Source organism: Macrobrachium rosenbergii, chromosome 31 (genome assembly GCF_040412425.1).
Source record: "Macrobrachium rosenbergii isolate ZJJX-2024 chromosome 31, ASM4041242v1, whole genome shotgun sequence".
Taxonomy (NCBI): domain Eukaryota; kingdom Metazoa; phylum Arthropoda; class Malacostraca; order Decapoda; family Palaemonidae; genus Macrobrachium; species Macrobrachium rosenbergii.
In genome coordinates, this window is record NC_089771.1 from 7679269 (window position 1) to 7697963 (window position 18695).

Below are 18695 nucleotides of genomic sequence, written 5' to 3' on the forward strand. Positions count from 1 at the left end.
GGTTTTTCAAGGGAAGCTGCAAGAGCCATCGCGAGAGCGAGGGAACGCCCACACTCCAAGGTGTACCAATCAAAGTGGGGCGTTTTCAGGAATGGTGCAGGAAAAACAACATTTCCTCTTCCAGTACCTCTCTAACTCAACTGGCAGATTTTCTTCTGCATTTGAAAACCCAAGGAAACCTAGCAGTATCACCATCAAATACCGTAGCATGCTTGCTTCCTGTCTTCCGTCACAGAAACATTGACGTGTCGGAGACAAGGACCTCACGGATCTCATAAGGTCCTTTGAGACAGTTAGAGGAAGGACAACCCGACCCCTCTTGGAACTTGGACGTAGTCTTAAAATTTTTAACCCTCGAATAGGTTTGAACCTCTCGACAAGGCTTCATGGAAGGATCTCACTAAGAAGACCCTTTTCTGGTCAAGCTTTTTGGCTACAGCCAAGAGGGTAGAGAGAACTACAAGCCTTTAGCAAGAAAGTAGGCTTCAATGGGGAAAATGCAGTATGCTCACTTCAACTTGGTTTTCTCGCTAAAAACGAGAACCTCTTCTCCAACCATGGCCCAGATCTTTTTCCATACCAGGGCTGTCTCATTTAGTAGGACAGGAAAAAGAGAGAGGCCTTTGTCCAGTTAGGGGCCCTAAAATTTTATCTACAAAGGACCAGAAACATGAGAGGTCAGACAGATCACCTCTGGTGCTCAGTGAAGAAACCTTCAAGCACCCTTATCAAAGAATGCACTGGCGTTTTTATCAAGGACTTAATAAGGAAGCTCACCCAGAATGTGACGAGAAAAGCTTTCCAATCCTCAAAGTCAAAGCGCACTAGGTAAGAGCTGTGGCGAACTGATGGCTTATAGACACAACAGGTCTATGAAATCGATTTTGGAAGCGACTTTTTTGGCGAAGCAAAATCTATCTTCGCAGATTGTTACCTGAAAGAAGTACAGACCCAATATGAGGATTGCTGTTCCCTGTCCGTACGTTGCCTCCGCGCCAGAAGTTGGAGAGGGCACTACTGCCTCTACCCTATAACCTTTTTTTTTGTATTATACCCTTGCCTTTTTTGATTTGAACTCACAGGTTGTCTGAAGGTTGTTGCAACCTTCCACAGTCTGGGGTTGCAAGTCTAAGTTAGGTTTATGGAGTGTGTTTATTTAGTGATTTTAGTGGGTCCAGGTGGTCAGCTCTTTGTCCATGGCTATACAGGATAAAGAGGGTGGTGGTCTAGTCATGTTAAGGTCGAGGACCGTGTGACAGCCCCCATAGAGACTTTCTACAGCCCCCTGATGGGTCGCTGGGTCTCTCAGGAATGAAGGCGAATGAGGCAGGATAATTATGAAGCCAGCTTCCTTTATCAGAGTAAGAACCAGAGTATGTTTACAGCTAATTTTTAGTGTTTAGTAATTATACCAATTCCCAACGGTGTTTTGGTTCTCTAACCCACCACCAATGGTGTCAATCAATATATATATGTAACTACTAGGAAGTTAGATATTTAAAAATGGTATTTTCATTATAAAATAAGTTTTTTAAATATACTTACCTGTAGTTACATATATAAAAGGTCCCTCCTCCTCCCCTGAGAACAGGGGCATGGAATTTCTGAGGACAATTGGGAATGGTTCAGTAGTTACCTGGTAGAGGGGCGCTCAGGGTATGGCCACCTGACCATCTATCGGCGATTGCCGAATTTTGAATTTCTGCGTGCCACACGAATCAAGGGATAAAGCTATATATATGTAACTACCAGGTAAGTATATTTAAAAACTTATTTTATAATGAAAATACCATATTTATTCACATTTCTGAAAAGGCAAAATATTTCCATGAGGCTAGTAGCCTTACTTATTTGAAAACAAAAGCATTTTGCAAATTATGTCAAAAGAAAAACTATAATGAGAACTGTGACAGCACAAAAATAAAGAAGTACAACTTACTTCACGACTGATGACTATCTGCGATGCTCGTTCCAGGTGCCTTGCAGCCCTGATGAGATAGTCAGGATGATCTAATGAAATCCAGTCTTGACATATGCTGATCATCTGGTCTACTGCTTCGCTCTGATTCCCAGCCTATAATAGGTACAAATATTATAAGCTGAAATACACACACATATGTACAGGCAGTCCTCGGTTATTGGCAGCATCGGTTATTAGCGATCCGGTTTTCGACACTGATTCCCAGTTATCATCACTGATAACCGGTTATCGGCGCTGATTGTCAGCTATCGGCGGCGCTGATCACCGGCGCCGAGCCAATAACCAATTATCAGCGCCGATAGCCAGGAATCAGTGCTATCATTGCCAATTTTCGGTTATCGGCAATTTTTGGTCATCGTCACGCTGTTGGGAATGGAACCCCACCGATAACCGGGGACTGCCTGTGTAGTCAGTTTATCTTACAATAAACATTTTTACTATGCTATAATTGTTGAGGATAAAAACAAATAATACTGACACACCTCGCACTTTCCTTGAGATCATGCTGTGTTAACTGTTAACTGAAGTGAAATGTTAACAGCCATATTTCCGATTTCTGTATTTATATTAATAACTGCGCATTAAGAATTGAAAAATAAAATTGTCCCCAAGTCATTATGTAACATTTATCTCGAAAATGGAGAAAAATACAAAAAAGATTGCTATAAATTAAACTGTGCTGATTCAGCCATTATTCTAATGAGGCATGTATATGAGAGGGCATTATTCCTAAATATCAATTATAATAATATTTTGTTGAAAGTAATGGCAGTTTTCAACAAATTGATCTTATACAGGGTTTTTTCATTTCTCCTGATGATTCGTTTTTCTGGCTCAGCCTGCTTGTTGAGTAGACTACATAATATACAAGATATAAGCAAACATAATCTTTGACAAATATCCCAATTTAGACAAGTACGAATATTGGAATTCAAAGAAGGTCTACTCCCTGCAAATAATAATAATAATAATAATAATAATAATAATAATAATAACAGTAACAATGATAATAATTTAATTAAAAAGAATGACCTCCTGGATGCTGTTGAGCTTACATTGCAGTTTCTCAATCTCACAAATAAGTTTCTTTGTAGCAGTAGGTAAATGTATAACAGATGTCCAAAGTTCATTTGTTCTTTTACATTTCAATAGTTCTCTCTACCATTTACTGAAATATGAATGAAGCTAGGGGTACAATTTAAGCATATTTATTCCTGCAACCTGGCTGACAGAAATTTCAGTTGATTTTCGGTCAGCTGTCAAATCTGGATAGGCTCTTCCTATTGGATGGGAGCAGAATGATTCATCCCGGAGAGTTTGGCTGACTTTCAAAGGCACTGATTGGCTGGCACCAGGTCCTGAGAATTCCACTCTTAGGGCATGCTGCCTTAAGTATCAGGCAGCTGAAGGATTATCCCAAGGGCGCACCTTACCGTTCTCCTGATGGTGGTAGGGAGAAAAAAGGTCTCCTGGGTCACCTTCAGCAATGGTTTCCATCGGTGGATGGTGAAGGCCTTCTTATACCTGAGGCAGCAATGGTCAGTGTTGCCATCAAGGATTTTTTTTTTGTGCTCCTTACGATCTGCTGCTGTCGGGGGCCCGGCTGTATTCCCTCATGTAGTGCTGGTAGACCACATGCTTTATGCAGGTGGATGGCAATCCTCTTGGAGAGCTGAGTCTTAGTCATACCAATGTAGGAATGGCAGCATCCATTCTCAGGGCATGATATATGTTAAACCACTCCTCTCCTTCATGGGATCATTTCTAGCAATCACAGCTTGACTCTCCAAGAGGATCACCGTCCACCTACATGAAAAGGTAGGCCCACCACCACTACATGAGGGAACATGGCAGTGGCTCCCAACGTCACAAGATTGTAAGGTGTATAAAAATCCTGGATGGTGACATCAACCATCGCTGCCTCCGCTATAAGGAGCCCCTTGCCATGAATTGATGGAAACTTTTGCTGGACATGACCCAGGAGACCCTTCTCTTCCCCACTGTTAGGAGAATGGCAAGGCTCACCTCAGGGATAATCCTTTGGTTGCTCGCTACTTCAAGCAGCATGCCCTACAGTCAGAACTCCTGGGACTAGGCACCAGCCACTCAATGCCTTCATCAGTCAACCAGACTGTCCTGGATGAATAGTTTTGCTCTCAGCCAACAGGAAGATCTCCCCTTTTTTTAACAGCCAACCAAAAATTGCCTAAAATTTTGTAAGCCTACTTGTGGTATAAATATGGCATGAGGAAAAACCTCATGATAACGAGAAAGTTCCTCAACCACCAGGGAAGTGAAACCAACCAACTGCTTACAGAAGATAATCCTGCAACTGGAAAGGAAGTCCAAATTCCCATAACAGAATGTTGAGATACTACTAAAGGCCTACTGAAAAAGTAGCCAAAACAAGTTTTACCAAATTCTCTATTGGCAGGTAAGGGGTGCACAGGTGATAGTGCGCAGGCGATAGGCGCACAGGTGATAGTCCCGCATACGATAATCACACAGACAATAATTGCACAGACAATAGTTGTACAGGCAGTAGTGGCACAGGCACACAAGAACGGCAACTAGAGAACCTACGGACTGAGGGGGGAAAACCTGAAGGGCACAATGTACAGGAGAGAGGCACCTAGGGGCACAGCATTGCAGCCAAATATGAAAAACTGCACTAGGCGCAGGCAACCGGTACATCAAAACTGCGGGGCGCACAACTGTGCTGGCCGAAGAAAGCCACAATGCACAGGAAAATCGAAGAAAGTCTAGACTTCTTAATAGTTTTGTAAGTGAATGATCCTCAGATAGAGAGGATTCATTTGCATGAAACTATCCTGAAAAGCAAAAGGAAACTTTTTCCAGCAGAAGCAGTGAAACTCGCTTAAACATTGCCAGATAAGTCAAAGCACCACTCTTAACATGCCAATCCCAGTACGGTTGAAATTAAACGAGGGAAAAATGCCGGGCAACTCCTCTTATTCTCTCCCAAGCGATCCTATCAGAGAACAGGTTCTGGCCCCAGAACTGGTGCCACTAATGCTGGAACTGGTGCCAGACCAAACAGAGGAAGGACACAACAGGCACAGATCAGCACTGCTTTCTGATGTGTCCCGCCTCCCTATTACTCGAGGCTCAGAGGGAGCAAGACAGGATGTGCCAATGAGAAGATGAGCCAAAAGCTGGGGCAATGACCCTTCCTCCAATGTAGGGATATACCCGACCTTAACAAGACTCTCGGGAGGGTTGCGCAGGAAAAAAATCCTGCGAGCTTATGCCACATGGCCATGAAATATGACTTAATCCTATCAAATCTAATGACATGAATTGATGGAAAGCTTAGTTGGAGTAATCAAAGAGAAGCAGCAGAGGACCTATCCAGTTACTAAAAGGGGAAGCAGACAAAATGTGCACCCCTTTAACACAAGTCTTGCAAGACCTACCCTCTTGTCTTTAGTTGTTTATACAAAGTGATGAGCTCTCTTCGCTCACAATCCATTTCCACATGACTTCATTACACTATGATTCACATGGGTTATTCCAATCATACTCCTTCCCTCCGCAGTACACACATCTCATGAAGGTCAATAAAACTGGAATATGCCTATTGCGGCAACTCTTGCCTTATAGTTTTTACCAATCAAACATTCAAAATAAAATCAGAGAAAAGCCAAAAACAAACCAATTTTGTCAACAAAAACTGGGTGCATTTACTACTCTTGTCTACCTCCTATTGAAACTGGCAACAGAAGTAGACTGACCAGCTACGAGTGTTTGTCCCTTGGCAAGGAATGGGGGAAGTAGATGGATAGAAAACAGATAATCACAGAAAAACGAGTGTTTTCATTTTTCTTTTGCAATCTGTCGAACTCCCTCTGGTGCAGAAGTAAAAGCTGGATAATGGAGAGGTAAGGTTCATTTCAAAAATACATTTATGAACACTATATAACTGTATTACATACAGTAGAGAGAGAGAGAGAGAGAGAGAGAGAGAGAGAGAGAGAGAGATTTTACCTTGTATGTATAAGCTAAAAAAAATAAGTACAGTGCCATACTGTACATAGATTTAGAAGTAATTAATTTTTAGATATCTCTGAAATTGAATGAGTAAATTAATATTTTAAATTTAATGATTATAAAATAATGATTAGGTTAGGCTATTAATTATTTTATACAGAAGTGCTGTACACTATAAGCTATATGTGAGTTGTTTCTATGATATCATGTAAGCTACACATAAATATTCTTTACTTAATGAACATTTTTATTCTCTGGGAGGGAAGCCACCCTAAACTGTTACGCTTCAGTGGCACTGTAATTAAAAATTATCATAAAAATTGTTTCCTTTGTATTTAACATATCTACACTGAAACCTTTAACAATGGGGGATTGGTGATCTTGTTGGTCAGTGATTACACAACTAACTAAAAGGATAATTGAGCAAGGAACTCATTTACTAAAGATGTACAGTTCCTAACAGCGAAATGATCACTAGATGATAAATTAAACAGACAAACATTGTTTATCACCTTTCAAGAAAAACCTGTCTGCTACCACCTGAGAGTAGTAACACGATTTCCAATGCTTGGATTATTATGCAGTGCAATACTGACAGGTCTATCTCATGAATAATTCATTGAAGCTCCTCCCATTTCACTTTCAGCCTTGATAATTCCACTGGACTATAGATGCATATTTAGGAGGCTTTGTAACTCTAAAGCTACAACCGATGCATCTGAAGGTTTGCCTGTATTCACCAACTGGTCAAAAAAGTCGGCTGCCTCAGTGAGAAAGTGAGACCTTCAGACTCACTGACCATGCCTGCAGTGATGTTCCTTCACTGGAATTGCCTCTCCACAGAAGGCTTCACAGTTACCTCTCCCTCTGTTTATTAAGATGATGTGCTCTCCAAAGATGACACATCATTATGCTTCCTTTGTGAGGCCTACCAATACTGGCTACCTCTGAAGGAGTAGAAGCCCAACATGTAGAAATGTATCCACTGGCCTGGTCTTAATGCAGCCAAATTCATCCATAACTAATGACAATTCCACATTTGGCACAAGATGCATTTGAATGAAATGAAAGACACTGAGTACTTGAGGATATTTTCTGCTTACCTGTAATACTTTTCATATAGAGTGCATTTGTTTATATTTGGTCTTTTTGCTGATTATTTTATGTTCAAAAAATCAAGTTCCACATCAAGATTGTAAATTTTAAGCATGTAGGTATATTAAAAATATTACGGATGAGGTGAAAGGGTTCATTTGAACTTGAGCATACATTCCCAAGCTGCCCAAGTGTTTTTGAAACTCAAGTAGTAAGGCATTAAAATACAATCCTTATTATACGCTTTTATTTAGCTTGCTTTTTTCTCTTTTGTTTGTTTGTCTGTTTGGGTCAAATCTTGTAACTCAATTTTTTACCTGTTCCTTTGTCCGATGGACTTGAAATTTTGCATGGCTACTCAATCCTGGTGACAATACGATCAGTAAGTCAGCAGTGACCTCTAGTGACCCTACAGTGACCTCTCCCAGTATCTCATGATTTGTATGAAGTGAATAACTCTTCGGATTTTTCATGCCTTCTTTGACTCGGTGGAATAAGTTAATAACTCTATGGATTGTTCATACCTTCTTTGACTTGACAGGCTATTATAGAATATCACGTTCAATTTCGTTGGCTGCAATCATAAATCAGTTAGAATTTCTGTCAAGACTAAAAAGTATGAAATAAAAATTTAAAATTTTTTAAACACTTATTGAAATGCACTAAAAAGTAAAAAATTATTTTTTGAGACATACCAGGATTTTCTTACAATTAATCATGTCTACAAAAATAAAGGTATGGGTGACAAACATAGAAGAAAATGCTACAAGATTTTTTTAAATTTCTTGTAGCATTTGTAAGATAATCCTGGTATGTCTCAAAAAATTATTTTTTACTTTTTTGTGCATTTTAATAAAAGCGTGTTTAAAATTTTTTTTACCACAACTTTTGTGAGTGCATTCAAATGTTCTCAAAACTTTAATTATTTACAATGTCTGAAATTCCTAATAACAACTGAGAAAATCTTCCACAATAAGCTGGAATTAGTTGCTTCATTTACTAACTTAAGATGATAAAATAAAACTTTTCCATTTTAAAGATTCTATCTCTACAAATGCATATCAGGCAGAAGGAATTACTTTCACTGACAAACCAGATGGCTAAATATGTATCCAGAATCATATGTATGACATCTGGCATGTGGACACCAGGAAGTAATACCCAGAGTATTCACTTTTACATTCCTGAAGGTTTTGTGGTTAAGAGAAATACTAAGTACTATTGAGTTTCCATCCACAGCAAATCGCCTAGTTCTTCCATAGTATCGTTATGTCAGTGTGGATCGAACTGCCCATGAACAGTTCAAATGCCCAGTAAGCCAAAAAGGTTATCTGTACCTCTATATAGCCTGATGTGCTACAAAAATCACAATGAAGGGTGGTAATACACATTTTAGAGCTCACCAGTGCTGTTGGCAGCATGCACCTTCATGAAAAACTATATTGTGTCTTCCAAACCAGTCTACTGTACATACATCGTATCTACAAGAGTGATTTGCATTGACTGAACTGATTGGAAAAAACACAGGTAACATAAACATACATTAAAATCTTTACCAACAGTAAAATGGACCACATCAATAGGAACATTTCTTCTCTTAAATTTCATACCTTTAACTTCACAAGGGCATTTTTCCATTGTGGATTACCAGCTGGTCCACTACGTAAGCCTCCTTTCCCAGCTGCCATACAGCCTAAAAGGTCAGCTGCATTTGCCAGAAGGCGAGATGTGGAGGCACGAGGAACTCTTAACTCTCCACGTATAGCATTTATAACTTCAGTTACATATCTGCGGTCTCCTGAAAAAGTTTTTGCGGTGCAGTTAAAAATAACTTTAAAAGAGTAAAATTTTATTTATCTACGCATTAAAACAAGTGTTACAAATAAAACAAATCCTGACACTCGTGAGATGCTACTTTTGGTAAGAATAAGTTGTTTCCTCCACCAAAAGAAAAACATGTAAATCCAAAACTTACCATAATTACAAAAGACTCGGTTTACAGATGATGACATTTAAAGATGTGATTTTTTTTAGAGTAATTGAAAAATAAAAACATTAAGATTAAAGCGTGTTCACACTTTAAAGGTGGTCATCCTCTCAATTTGCTAAAGTGCTTGGACAGGGAAACTAAAACTGCTCGATGCCATCAGCACATTAACCACGTGACCATCAGCAAGGCAAGCAGACCTCATCGAAGATACTTATTGAAAACTGGATGGGAGGTGCCTTCTGGAGCCCCTCCCCCACCCTTTGAAGGGAATAAGATGTATAAAATAAATTAAATCAAATGTACGTATAAGCAAACATCACAGAATATCCTCCATGAATCATACAAATAAAATTAATAGACATGTTAAATCATATGCCTTTTTCCCCCCTTTTGAAGGGATTACCCCAGAAGGAACAAGCCATACATTTTTCATCAAGTCTACGAGAACGAGGTTGTCCCTTGGATACCTTTCTATCTTTATTATTACGGCAATGCCTACACTTAACAAGTCATTTTGAAATAGGGGGTTTTTGATGTTATGGCAGCTTTTGTTAAAAATTGAAGGGAAAAACAAAGTCAATAAAAAAAGTGCCAGATCACATAAAAACAATGTAAAAATATTTAAAATAATTAGAGCAATGAGATGTGCCATATAAAATCATTTAAAAGCTTAAAAAATACTGTCTCGTTTGCATGACATTTGGCTATACATACCTTACAGTTGTATACAAGTAATTCCAGTGTTCAGCTATCAGCATAAAAATACAAAAATAAATAGAAATGTCCCACATCACACGAAGACAAATGTTAAAACATAAAAAAAATATACCCATACACTGATATAATATTTGCACAGAATAAAACTCTTTAAAAGCTCCAAAATATAAAATAGAAATTGTCATAGTACACTACATGATATTCTAGTTCCAACCTCTGGCAATGTGCTCGCATTTGTTCTTGTAGTAAATTCAAATGTGAGCCTGTGTGCATGTTATTGTATGTGCAATGTCTTATCGGCATTGAATAATTAATGTCATGGCTTCTAAGAGATTCTAATACTAGTGCTAAGAAAGGAAAATACGATTGCTCTCATAAAACCCCACGCAAACAGTGAAAACATTCATGCTAGCTTAGCCTGTTCTCTCTTGCAGTCCACTGAGCACATCGACATTATCCATCAGGTAGGTACAGTACAGTGCTACATAAATGTAATTTTATTTGGTTTTTCCTTTATAATTAATATGGTACATTTACTGTAATAAAAAGACAGCAAAATTTTTGTAACTACTGAATGGCTAATTGTACTGTAGTCTAGATAACTTTTGATAGGCTTATCTGGCATTTTTTTTTTTACATAAGTTGCATGTCTTGGAACAAACTAACGACATAATGTGAGGTATTACTGCCTAACAAATGGTTTAATCACTCCACAGACTACATTCTCAATTCTCACAGGGTTGGTACAATGGTTTTGCTCTTGATGATTTTATAAAAGATCTTTTTTAATATATTACAACTCCACAAAACTTTTATGAGACTTTGTTTCTAATATGTAGGTAGTTGGCTTGAATGTGACAATGATGAAAGATCATGTTTGATGGTAAGAGTTATTCTGCATTCTCTGCATTCAAGAATGTGGGCTATTTGTCAATACCCATGGGTGAGACAAAGGTGGGCTATTCGAAATTAGAATAATATTACATACTTCAATGTAGCTTTTTTCTTAATAAAGAATACCACAATCCAAAAGCTGATTTAATTAGTTTTATAGTTTGTTATTGCCAGATTCATTTTTTGAAACAGAAATGACAAGAATATAGCAAATTTTTAAAGTAATTTGTATTTTTCCTAACATACAAACCTGAAGGTCTTTACTTCGGATTTAGCATGTGAACGCGGGCTGGAAGGACCATTTAACTTTCAAACAAGGTCGTTCAACTACTGCACTCCACTTTGCCTTTCAGCCCAGGTATCAGAATGAGGGGTGGTTGAGATGGGCCTTAAATGTAAAATCCTTCAGGTTTGTATGTCAGGAAAAATAAATTGCTTTAAAAATATGCTATTTGTTCCTAGAAAAATACAAACCTTCGGTCTTTACATAGGAGACTTACCCACTGTTATATCAGCAGCATTTTTAATGAAATCAACAAGAAATTTATTAGTTTTATTATGATCTTTTATACACCATGATCTTTTATATACAGTGGACCCCGCCTATTCGCGGTTCTGGATTTGCGGCTTCCCCTATTTGCGGATTTTTCTGTAGAACATATATATATACACATTATTTGCAGAAAATTTGCCTATTTGCAGTATTTTTCATAGAGAAATATTAAAAATTACTGTATTTTCATATATTTGTGACTAAATGCACTTTTTGTGATAACACTATTAAAATATTCAGGTATAACCATTTTTAGAGGGTTTTTTGGTGTTTTGAACTATCAAAACAGGCAGTTATAAGTGTTTTTAGAGGGATTTTAGGTGTTCGCAGATTTTATGCAACCCCCGCGAATACTGGGGGTTGACTATACCACCTTGATTTTGGTAAACTGAGGTTTCCAGAGAGCAGTCCATGGCCATGCCAGAAGTTGTAGGGATGTTAGAATGAGTTGTCACAAAATGATTAATATCAATTCCATCCAGGATGAGGTCCCTCTCACCATGGAGGCCCAACAGGGGAGGAGCAATGCTGTTACCCATGCGCTCAGCAATAGAAGCAGCACTGCTCAGGGTACTGCTAGCAAGAGACCAGGTAGCCTTCTCTGTGAGGGAAAGCTGACTGCTAAGAGCCCTACAGGACTTCTTGCAGATGGGAGAGGCAACCCTCTTCTTCCTCTGCTTGCTGTCTTTGGAAGATGGAGGGGAGAAGGTGACAGCACTCAACAATGAAGGCAAAGATGATGATGACAACTTCCTATTCCTCTTCCTTGACTTCTTCTTGCTTAGGCCAGCCTTCAACAGCAGAGTGTGAGGAAGACGTCACCAAGGAAAGACAAAGTAAATGGTAACACCTGTGAGCACATCAGCCACGGGACATGTGGTGTCACTAGAGCCGTAGTGGTGGCCCTCTAGCTGGTGGATACCTTAACCATCAAAGTCATCGTGGTTACAGATGATGCAGTGACAGGAAGGCCTTTTACCACCTTCAAGTGATGGATTAAACTAGAGACACTCAGCTTTCCTGAGAGGCCTAGGGAGGGCCACAACTCATTAAGCCCCTTGGGCTCCACAAGACCTGGAACAAAAGTTGAGTTAGGAAGGGCAATCTTTGCTGAAACAACTGAGCAAAAAAACCTGAGAAGGAGAGTCCTCCCGATAACAACTACTCCAAGCGAAAAGAAACTGCTGGAGAGGAACCAGGCTGGTCATCTTCTCCCCTTCGTTGACTGCTGATGAAGCAGCAGGAGTCAGTGAAGGGGAAACCACTCCCTAAGGAGTGGTAACAGCAGGCAGGATAACACAATCAACATATATGTAAAAAAAAAAAAAAAAAAACAAATATAGAAAGCAAACGGCAGTTGGGCACAGAGTGCAGTAGACATCTGTACACGACTGCAGCCAAAAGCAAAGTGGAGTGCAGACTGACGAGTGGGTGGGGCTTCACCCTACTGACGTAGTTGACAACCTTGTTTGAAAGTTAAACGGCTGTTCCAGCTCGCATTTGCAAGCTAAATCCTGTGTAAAGACTGAAAGTTTGTACTTGTGTAGGAGCAAAGGTATATTTGATCTAGTTGCAGTGATTGGAGCTTTGACTGCTTTATCAGTATCTTCACTGTGTATATGTGCAAGGGCCCAACATTTTCCAGCACCTATACTAGTTTCACACATTTGTGGAATGAAAACCTAATTTGTTGAGCAAAGGGATTATCAGTACAATATTTCTCAGTGGATTCTAAAGCACTACCAGTTACTGAAAATGACAGATTTCTGTGGTGGCTTGTTTTTAATAATATTAACTGCTGACAATGTTGCAAGGCAGTTTTGCTGTGAAAAGAGATAAGTACATTATTGTGTAAAGGAAAGTGGCTTGACACTATCAAATCCTACAACAGAGGAAGGTTTGCATCTGACAGTATAGATAATATATAAGGGCCTTTATGTCATATGTTCTACTGTTTGTTGCGTATGATGTTCAGGGTATGTATAACTTCTGGAGAGATGGTGTAAATGTACATATACACATAATTTATACATAATCCAAAGAAGAAAGTGGGAAATCTAGTGCTGTAAGAACTGTCATGTTTACATCTGTTGAATCAAAAATTCTGTCAACTCTAATTTGGAATGGTGTCAAATATTTCTTTATAAAATTGTCTCTGAATGAAAAGCTCATTAGTTGGTGAGTCACTAGTCTAAATATCTACTGCATTGTGTGAGGTTCTAAGTCACGATGAAGAGTGAGGTGCTTCACCGCTTCTAACTCAGACTTATTTAGGGAGGACTTTAATACTCCTGTGCAGATTCTGAGTCCTCCACTGTGAATTGGATTCAAGTTTTTTAATGTTGAGTCTGACCCTGTGCCATATATTTGGTCCAATAGTCTAAATTAGATAAGAAACTTGCTTTGTAGAGTACCATAAGGGTTAATCTGTCAGCTCCCTGAATTGTATTTGATAGCTTCTGGACAGTAGGGTTTCAAAAAAAGTGGAGCTCAATAAATGGTAAGCAACTTCCAAAAGAACGACAGACTAAAATCAATGTCTTAAATATAAGTTTGAAAAATACAATAAGAAGCAAGTCTGCATTGGTTTGAAGGGTCATGGATGGAATAAACCCTACTTTCTGAAGGTTACCCTTTACTAGGAATAATGGGTCCTTCAGAAACAGGCTACACAGTATGTCTAAACACTCATCTTGGCATTTTGCAAAAACTAAAGAGAGTTAAATTTAATGAAGGGAAATGTAAAAGAAGCACTTAACAGAAATAATAGTAAAACTGGGATGCATTACTCATTACAGTACTAAGAATTCCAAAAGCATTACATGCCCTTGGGATGAATTAATACAAACCAGAATGACATATAAAAAAACTTTAAAAAGCTGGTTGATTTTACTTACTTGAAGCAACATAGTGAAACAATGGAAGCAGTGATTTTCCTCCAACTTCATCAGAGGTTGCATGGATGAACTGTTTGACGGTTGCAAGGTGCACCGTCTCTCGGTTTGTCATTAGCTTGAAGATGTTGCATGTTTTCGTAGCTTCATACAATGAGACACGTGCCATGCTTCTCCAGTCTTCAATCTTGGATAACCAATGCCGTTGACTCTTATCATCAGTGACAGCATCTTTCATACATGTAAGCATAGCTACCTGCTCTTTTAGAGAAAGGTCTGGACAATACAGTTTTGCATTTAACAGTGTACAATACTGCTTGTTGGTGTTTGGCCAGATATCTGTCGGTCTAACATGGGTCCTTTCAGCAAATAAACTGAAAACTTTGTTGAATACTGTTACACCAGCTTCTCCATAATATCTAGTGAGTATGTCATTCTCTCCATAACAGACAACAACAGAATTTTCATTCCGAGGATAGCACTGCCAAATCAACTCATCTGAAAAGTCTAATGTTCCATTCTCTTCGGGAAGGTGAAATCCAGAAAGGGAACAGGCAGTGCTACAGTTTACAGTCAAGTCTTTCCCAATCCAGGAATCTGCAATCCTTACTTCTCTAGTATTAACTGTACCCTCTACATATAAACCTGAAGTTAATGATACACTATCCTTGGCAGGGAAGAGGGACCATATGGACTTCTTAAATGATAAGTCTGAGCTAATGTAGTGATGAGCAACACCATCAAGAGAGTGGTGATGGGCTTTCAGTCCATGAAGAAGCTTCCAAATCTGCAGCCTAAAAGGGAAAAGTACCCAACTTACAAAACTGCCACATGCTTAATACTACAAGTGAAAGATGCAACAAACGACCATATAAATATTAGAATTTCAGTACAGGCAGTCCCCGGTTATCGGCAGCCTCGGTTACTGGCGATCCGGTTTTACGGCGCTTGTCTAGCGACGACGATAACCAGAATTTTGTCGCTGATAACCGGTTATCAGCGCTGATAACTGGTTAATGGCGCTGATCGCCTCTTGTCGGCAGCGCCGCTAACTGGTTATCGGTGCTGCTAACTGGTTATCGGCACCGCTAACCGGGGATCAGTGCTATTATCACCGATTTTCGGTTAGCGGCGATTTTCGGTTGTCGTCACGCCGTCGGGAACGGAACCCCGCCGATAACCGGGGACTGCCTGCATTTCAAATTATAATTTCTCATATTTGCAACTGTATCACAATTATGTAAGATATTATGACCCAAAACTCTAATGGGCCAGACAGTTCTGGTCACTGCAGTTTTTCTTGTTGGGGGAAGTAGCTACATTGCTGTATTCTGAATGTTTATTACCATTACACAGGCATAACTGTTTACTTATTACAATGTACAGTATCTTCAATGAACTCTTTTATATACTTTATTCACTGACCCTGGGGATTGTCGGGAATCGCTCAGTCATTAGTTAGTCAAAAGCCTTCATTAAAACACTTTCAATTAAAAACATCTGAAATTAGATACTGACTTGAAAGATTGTTTGTGTGTGAAATCTTTCAACTTGCCAATACAGTTTAACTTGCATTTATTTTTCTTGCTGACTACTTAAAGTGGAATTTTTAAGCTTCATTTGTTATTTGAAGTGGCAATAGTTTTCAAAGTTAGCTTGATAAATTACTGGTAAATTATTGCGACTGTATATTCTGCTGACAATACTACTGAATCTAAGCTGAGAAGTCATTTATACTGACTTGACCACTCAAACTGGTTGTGAATCTGTCTCACTCCTAATTCAATTTGAAATAAAACAAATAAGGGCAGATATTCTTGTCATAATTCACTTAATTTCCAACTTAATAATAGCCCAATGGACTTGCCTGGAAGGGTATCTGAGTGCCCTGAGTCACAAGTAAACAGACTTTATGAAAAAACTCTGGACTTTAGCATTTGGTACCGAAATTCCAATCATATTACAACGAATAACTTTCCTCCAGTATTCAGATGAATAAAAATAATTACTAGCACGATCACTGCCTCAGAGCATGTTAGGAGACTGGTGATAAGTCCTCTTGTCAGAGTGGTTAGAAAACATTATACTGCAGTTAGCACGAACCACCAATTCATTTTAATGTGTATTTTATCACGCCTGTATAGGGGTACTCAAACTTGTCGGGTTCAAGATAGACGTGAGGTCAACTAACTCACCAGCTCTCCCATTCTTAAGGAAAGCAGCTCAAAATTAATTAAAATGGTACCAGACATGATTGTACTTCATGGCTTTATAATTTCTGCCAGCCAACCTTAACTTAAGAGTGTATGATCCCTTAGTAAGTATGTTAGTAAGTACTGTAGCATTAAAGAATAAGCAGATAAATATATGGGAAAGTGTGCTGGGAAAACTCAAATGGAAAAAGGTGAAACATTATATGTGCATAATCTTTGAACTTCAAGCTTACCTGTCAACAAAAGAATGCATGAAAGCACTAGGACATACATTACAAAAATGGTTTACAATCAGTCATACAGGTTCACCTCAGGTTAATGGACTTCAGCTCATATTTTGCTTCTTACTGGATGCATTCAAGACTGATAAAAATAAAAAAAAAATGCAAATTTAGCAGAATAATCTGGTAAGTCTGCTAGGTTTATCAGAAGGTGAAATGAATGCACACAACCAATACTTTCCTGTCTAAACCTGTGAGAATGCTTAAGTCAGTCAACCTAAGTGCTTTTGCCTTACCAAGTAAAACATGTGTGGGTATTTTTTCTTGTGTATGGAGACTTCCAACTACAGTGTACAATACATACTGTAGTTACATAATTTAACGTAACTACAATCATGCTCAAAAGCGATGCCATATGATTCTTCTTCTACCGTCCATGATCTCGAACACGATGTTAAATGTTGTATGGATGCAAATTATGGTTATACTTACTTTTCATTTCCAGTGTCATATATGTCAATAAGTTTGTGAATTCAGAGTGAACATTATCTTCCCTATGAGTATATGAATATGGTCTCTCTTGTGCATTAGTATCATTCACAATACAAATTAATTTTTTTCTTTTTTAGCTCAAAGTACACTGTAACACAGTTGGCAGTGTTGTCAGTAACAGTGCACACAACTTGCTACTCAAAGTGGTCATTGTAACTACCTCTACAGCATATGAAAGCAGACTTAATAGGCTTAACATTTATAAAATCATTTTGAAATTAGATATACAGTATGAATTACAAATAGTTCTCTTTGAATTTTTGAAGTTTAAGGCTATGTTCAAACTACCTCTATTTTACAATAATGATTTACAGGTCTAATAAAAAACTAAGGCTTTTGCAATGCAATCTACCTTTTAATTTTATGTTTGCAGTAACTACATATATAAAAACTGAATATCTATAATTTTTTTGACATTACCATAATTCAAATGCAATCTAAACTTTCAAGCCAAATTTTGATGAAATATCAGTTCATACTGGAAAAATTAATGCAGCCATAACAGAATTATCTCCTGTCTACTGGCAGGAGAGAGAAAGTGCACAAAAAGGATAAAAGAAACTGACAAGAAAAAAGAGTTTACACTAACCAAGATGGTGGGAGAGGGAGAAAGTGAGAGGCTGGGGATATGCCTCTAAAGAGGCATTTTCATGCCAGAGAACAAGATATCATCCCTTTATTTAGTAAAAGTCATGGTTCTTTACAGCTAAGCTCCACCCACTGCACGACAGTGACTGGCTAGCCCTCGAAAGGGGAATGATGTCACACTAATGAATAGTCCATATACAGGAAACCCCCGTATTTGCGGGGAATGCATACCACACATCCCACGAATAGCTAAAATCCGTGAATACTTAAAACCCCTCTAAAAATGCTTATACCTGAGTATTTTAATAGTTTTATCACAAAATACAGGTTTTGGTAGGAAAAACCTCTTTTTGGTAGTCGCCCTTGAGTCCTCAAGGAGTTACCTTCCATGGTCTACCAGAGCCCCATGGTGACCAAACTAATATCAAAGAATTCTCTTCTAGTTGGTTTTTTTGGCCAGGTATTGTGTCGTAATGATTAACATTGTAACACGTGATGGAGTATATAATGGACTCAAAGATAAGAGGGCACTTTCCCTTATCTTCAGCAAAGCTGAACCCAGTTTTTCCAGTGTCAAAAGAACCTGTAAGAACGAGAAGTGACTATTGCAAATGCGCATCTGCCCTCTTGTTTACAATCGGGCCATTAAAAGACCAAGGAGCCATTACTCTCTGTTGGTCAATGCAGGCTGATCCCTTGCCCAAATCCCATGCCTTTTCGTCAGGGAAGTGGGAGGGTTTTGAGGGCTCAACAGCGACTACCAACAATAGGTTTTACCTGCATCAAAACTTGTTTTTTTATAGTGTAGTCACTTATTTTGTCCTCAAGGAGCTTTACAGAGAAATTGACAGGTGACAAAAAATGCTTAAGCTCTCACTTTATAATCCCAACACCCCAAAGGAAATAACATTTCTGGTCCAAGGTCAAGCTACAGATTTCAAGTCCCATTCTTTATTCCAAATACTCTTCAGGTTTTGATACCAAGG

General features: G+C 38.6%; 1 protein-coding gene across 1 annotated transcript in view; it reads right to left on the reverse strand.

Moving 5' to 3' along the window:
- LOC136855345 (L-fucose kinase-like) overlaps positions 1-18695 on the reverse strand; it is a 111099-nt gene that overhangs the window by 24722 nt on the left and 67682 nt on the right. Inside the window, 3 exon segments of the mRNA XM_067132258.1 lie at positions 1940-2074; positions 8698-8885; positions 14139-14929. Of these exon segments, the coding sequence (XP_066988359.1) occupies positions 1940-2074; positions 8698-8885; positions 14139-14929 (1114 nt within the window).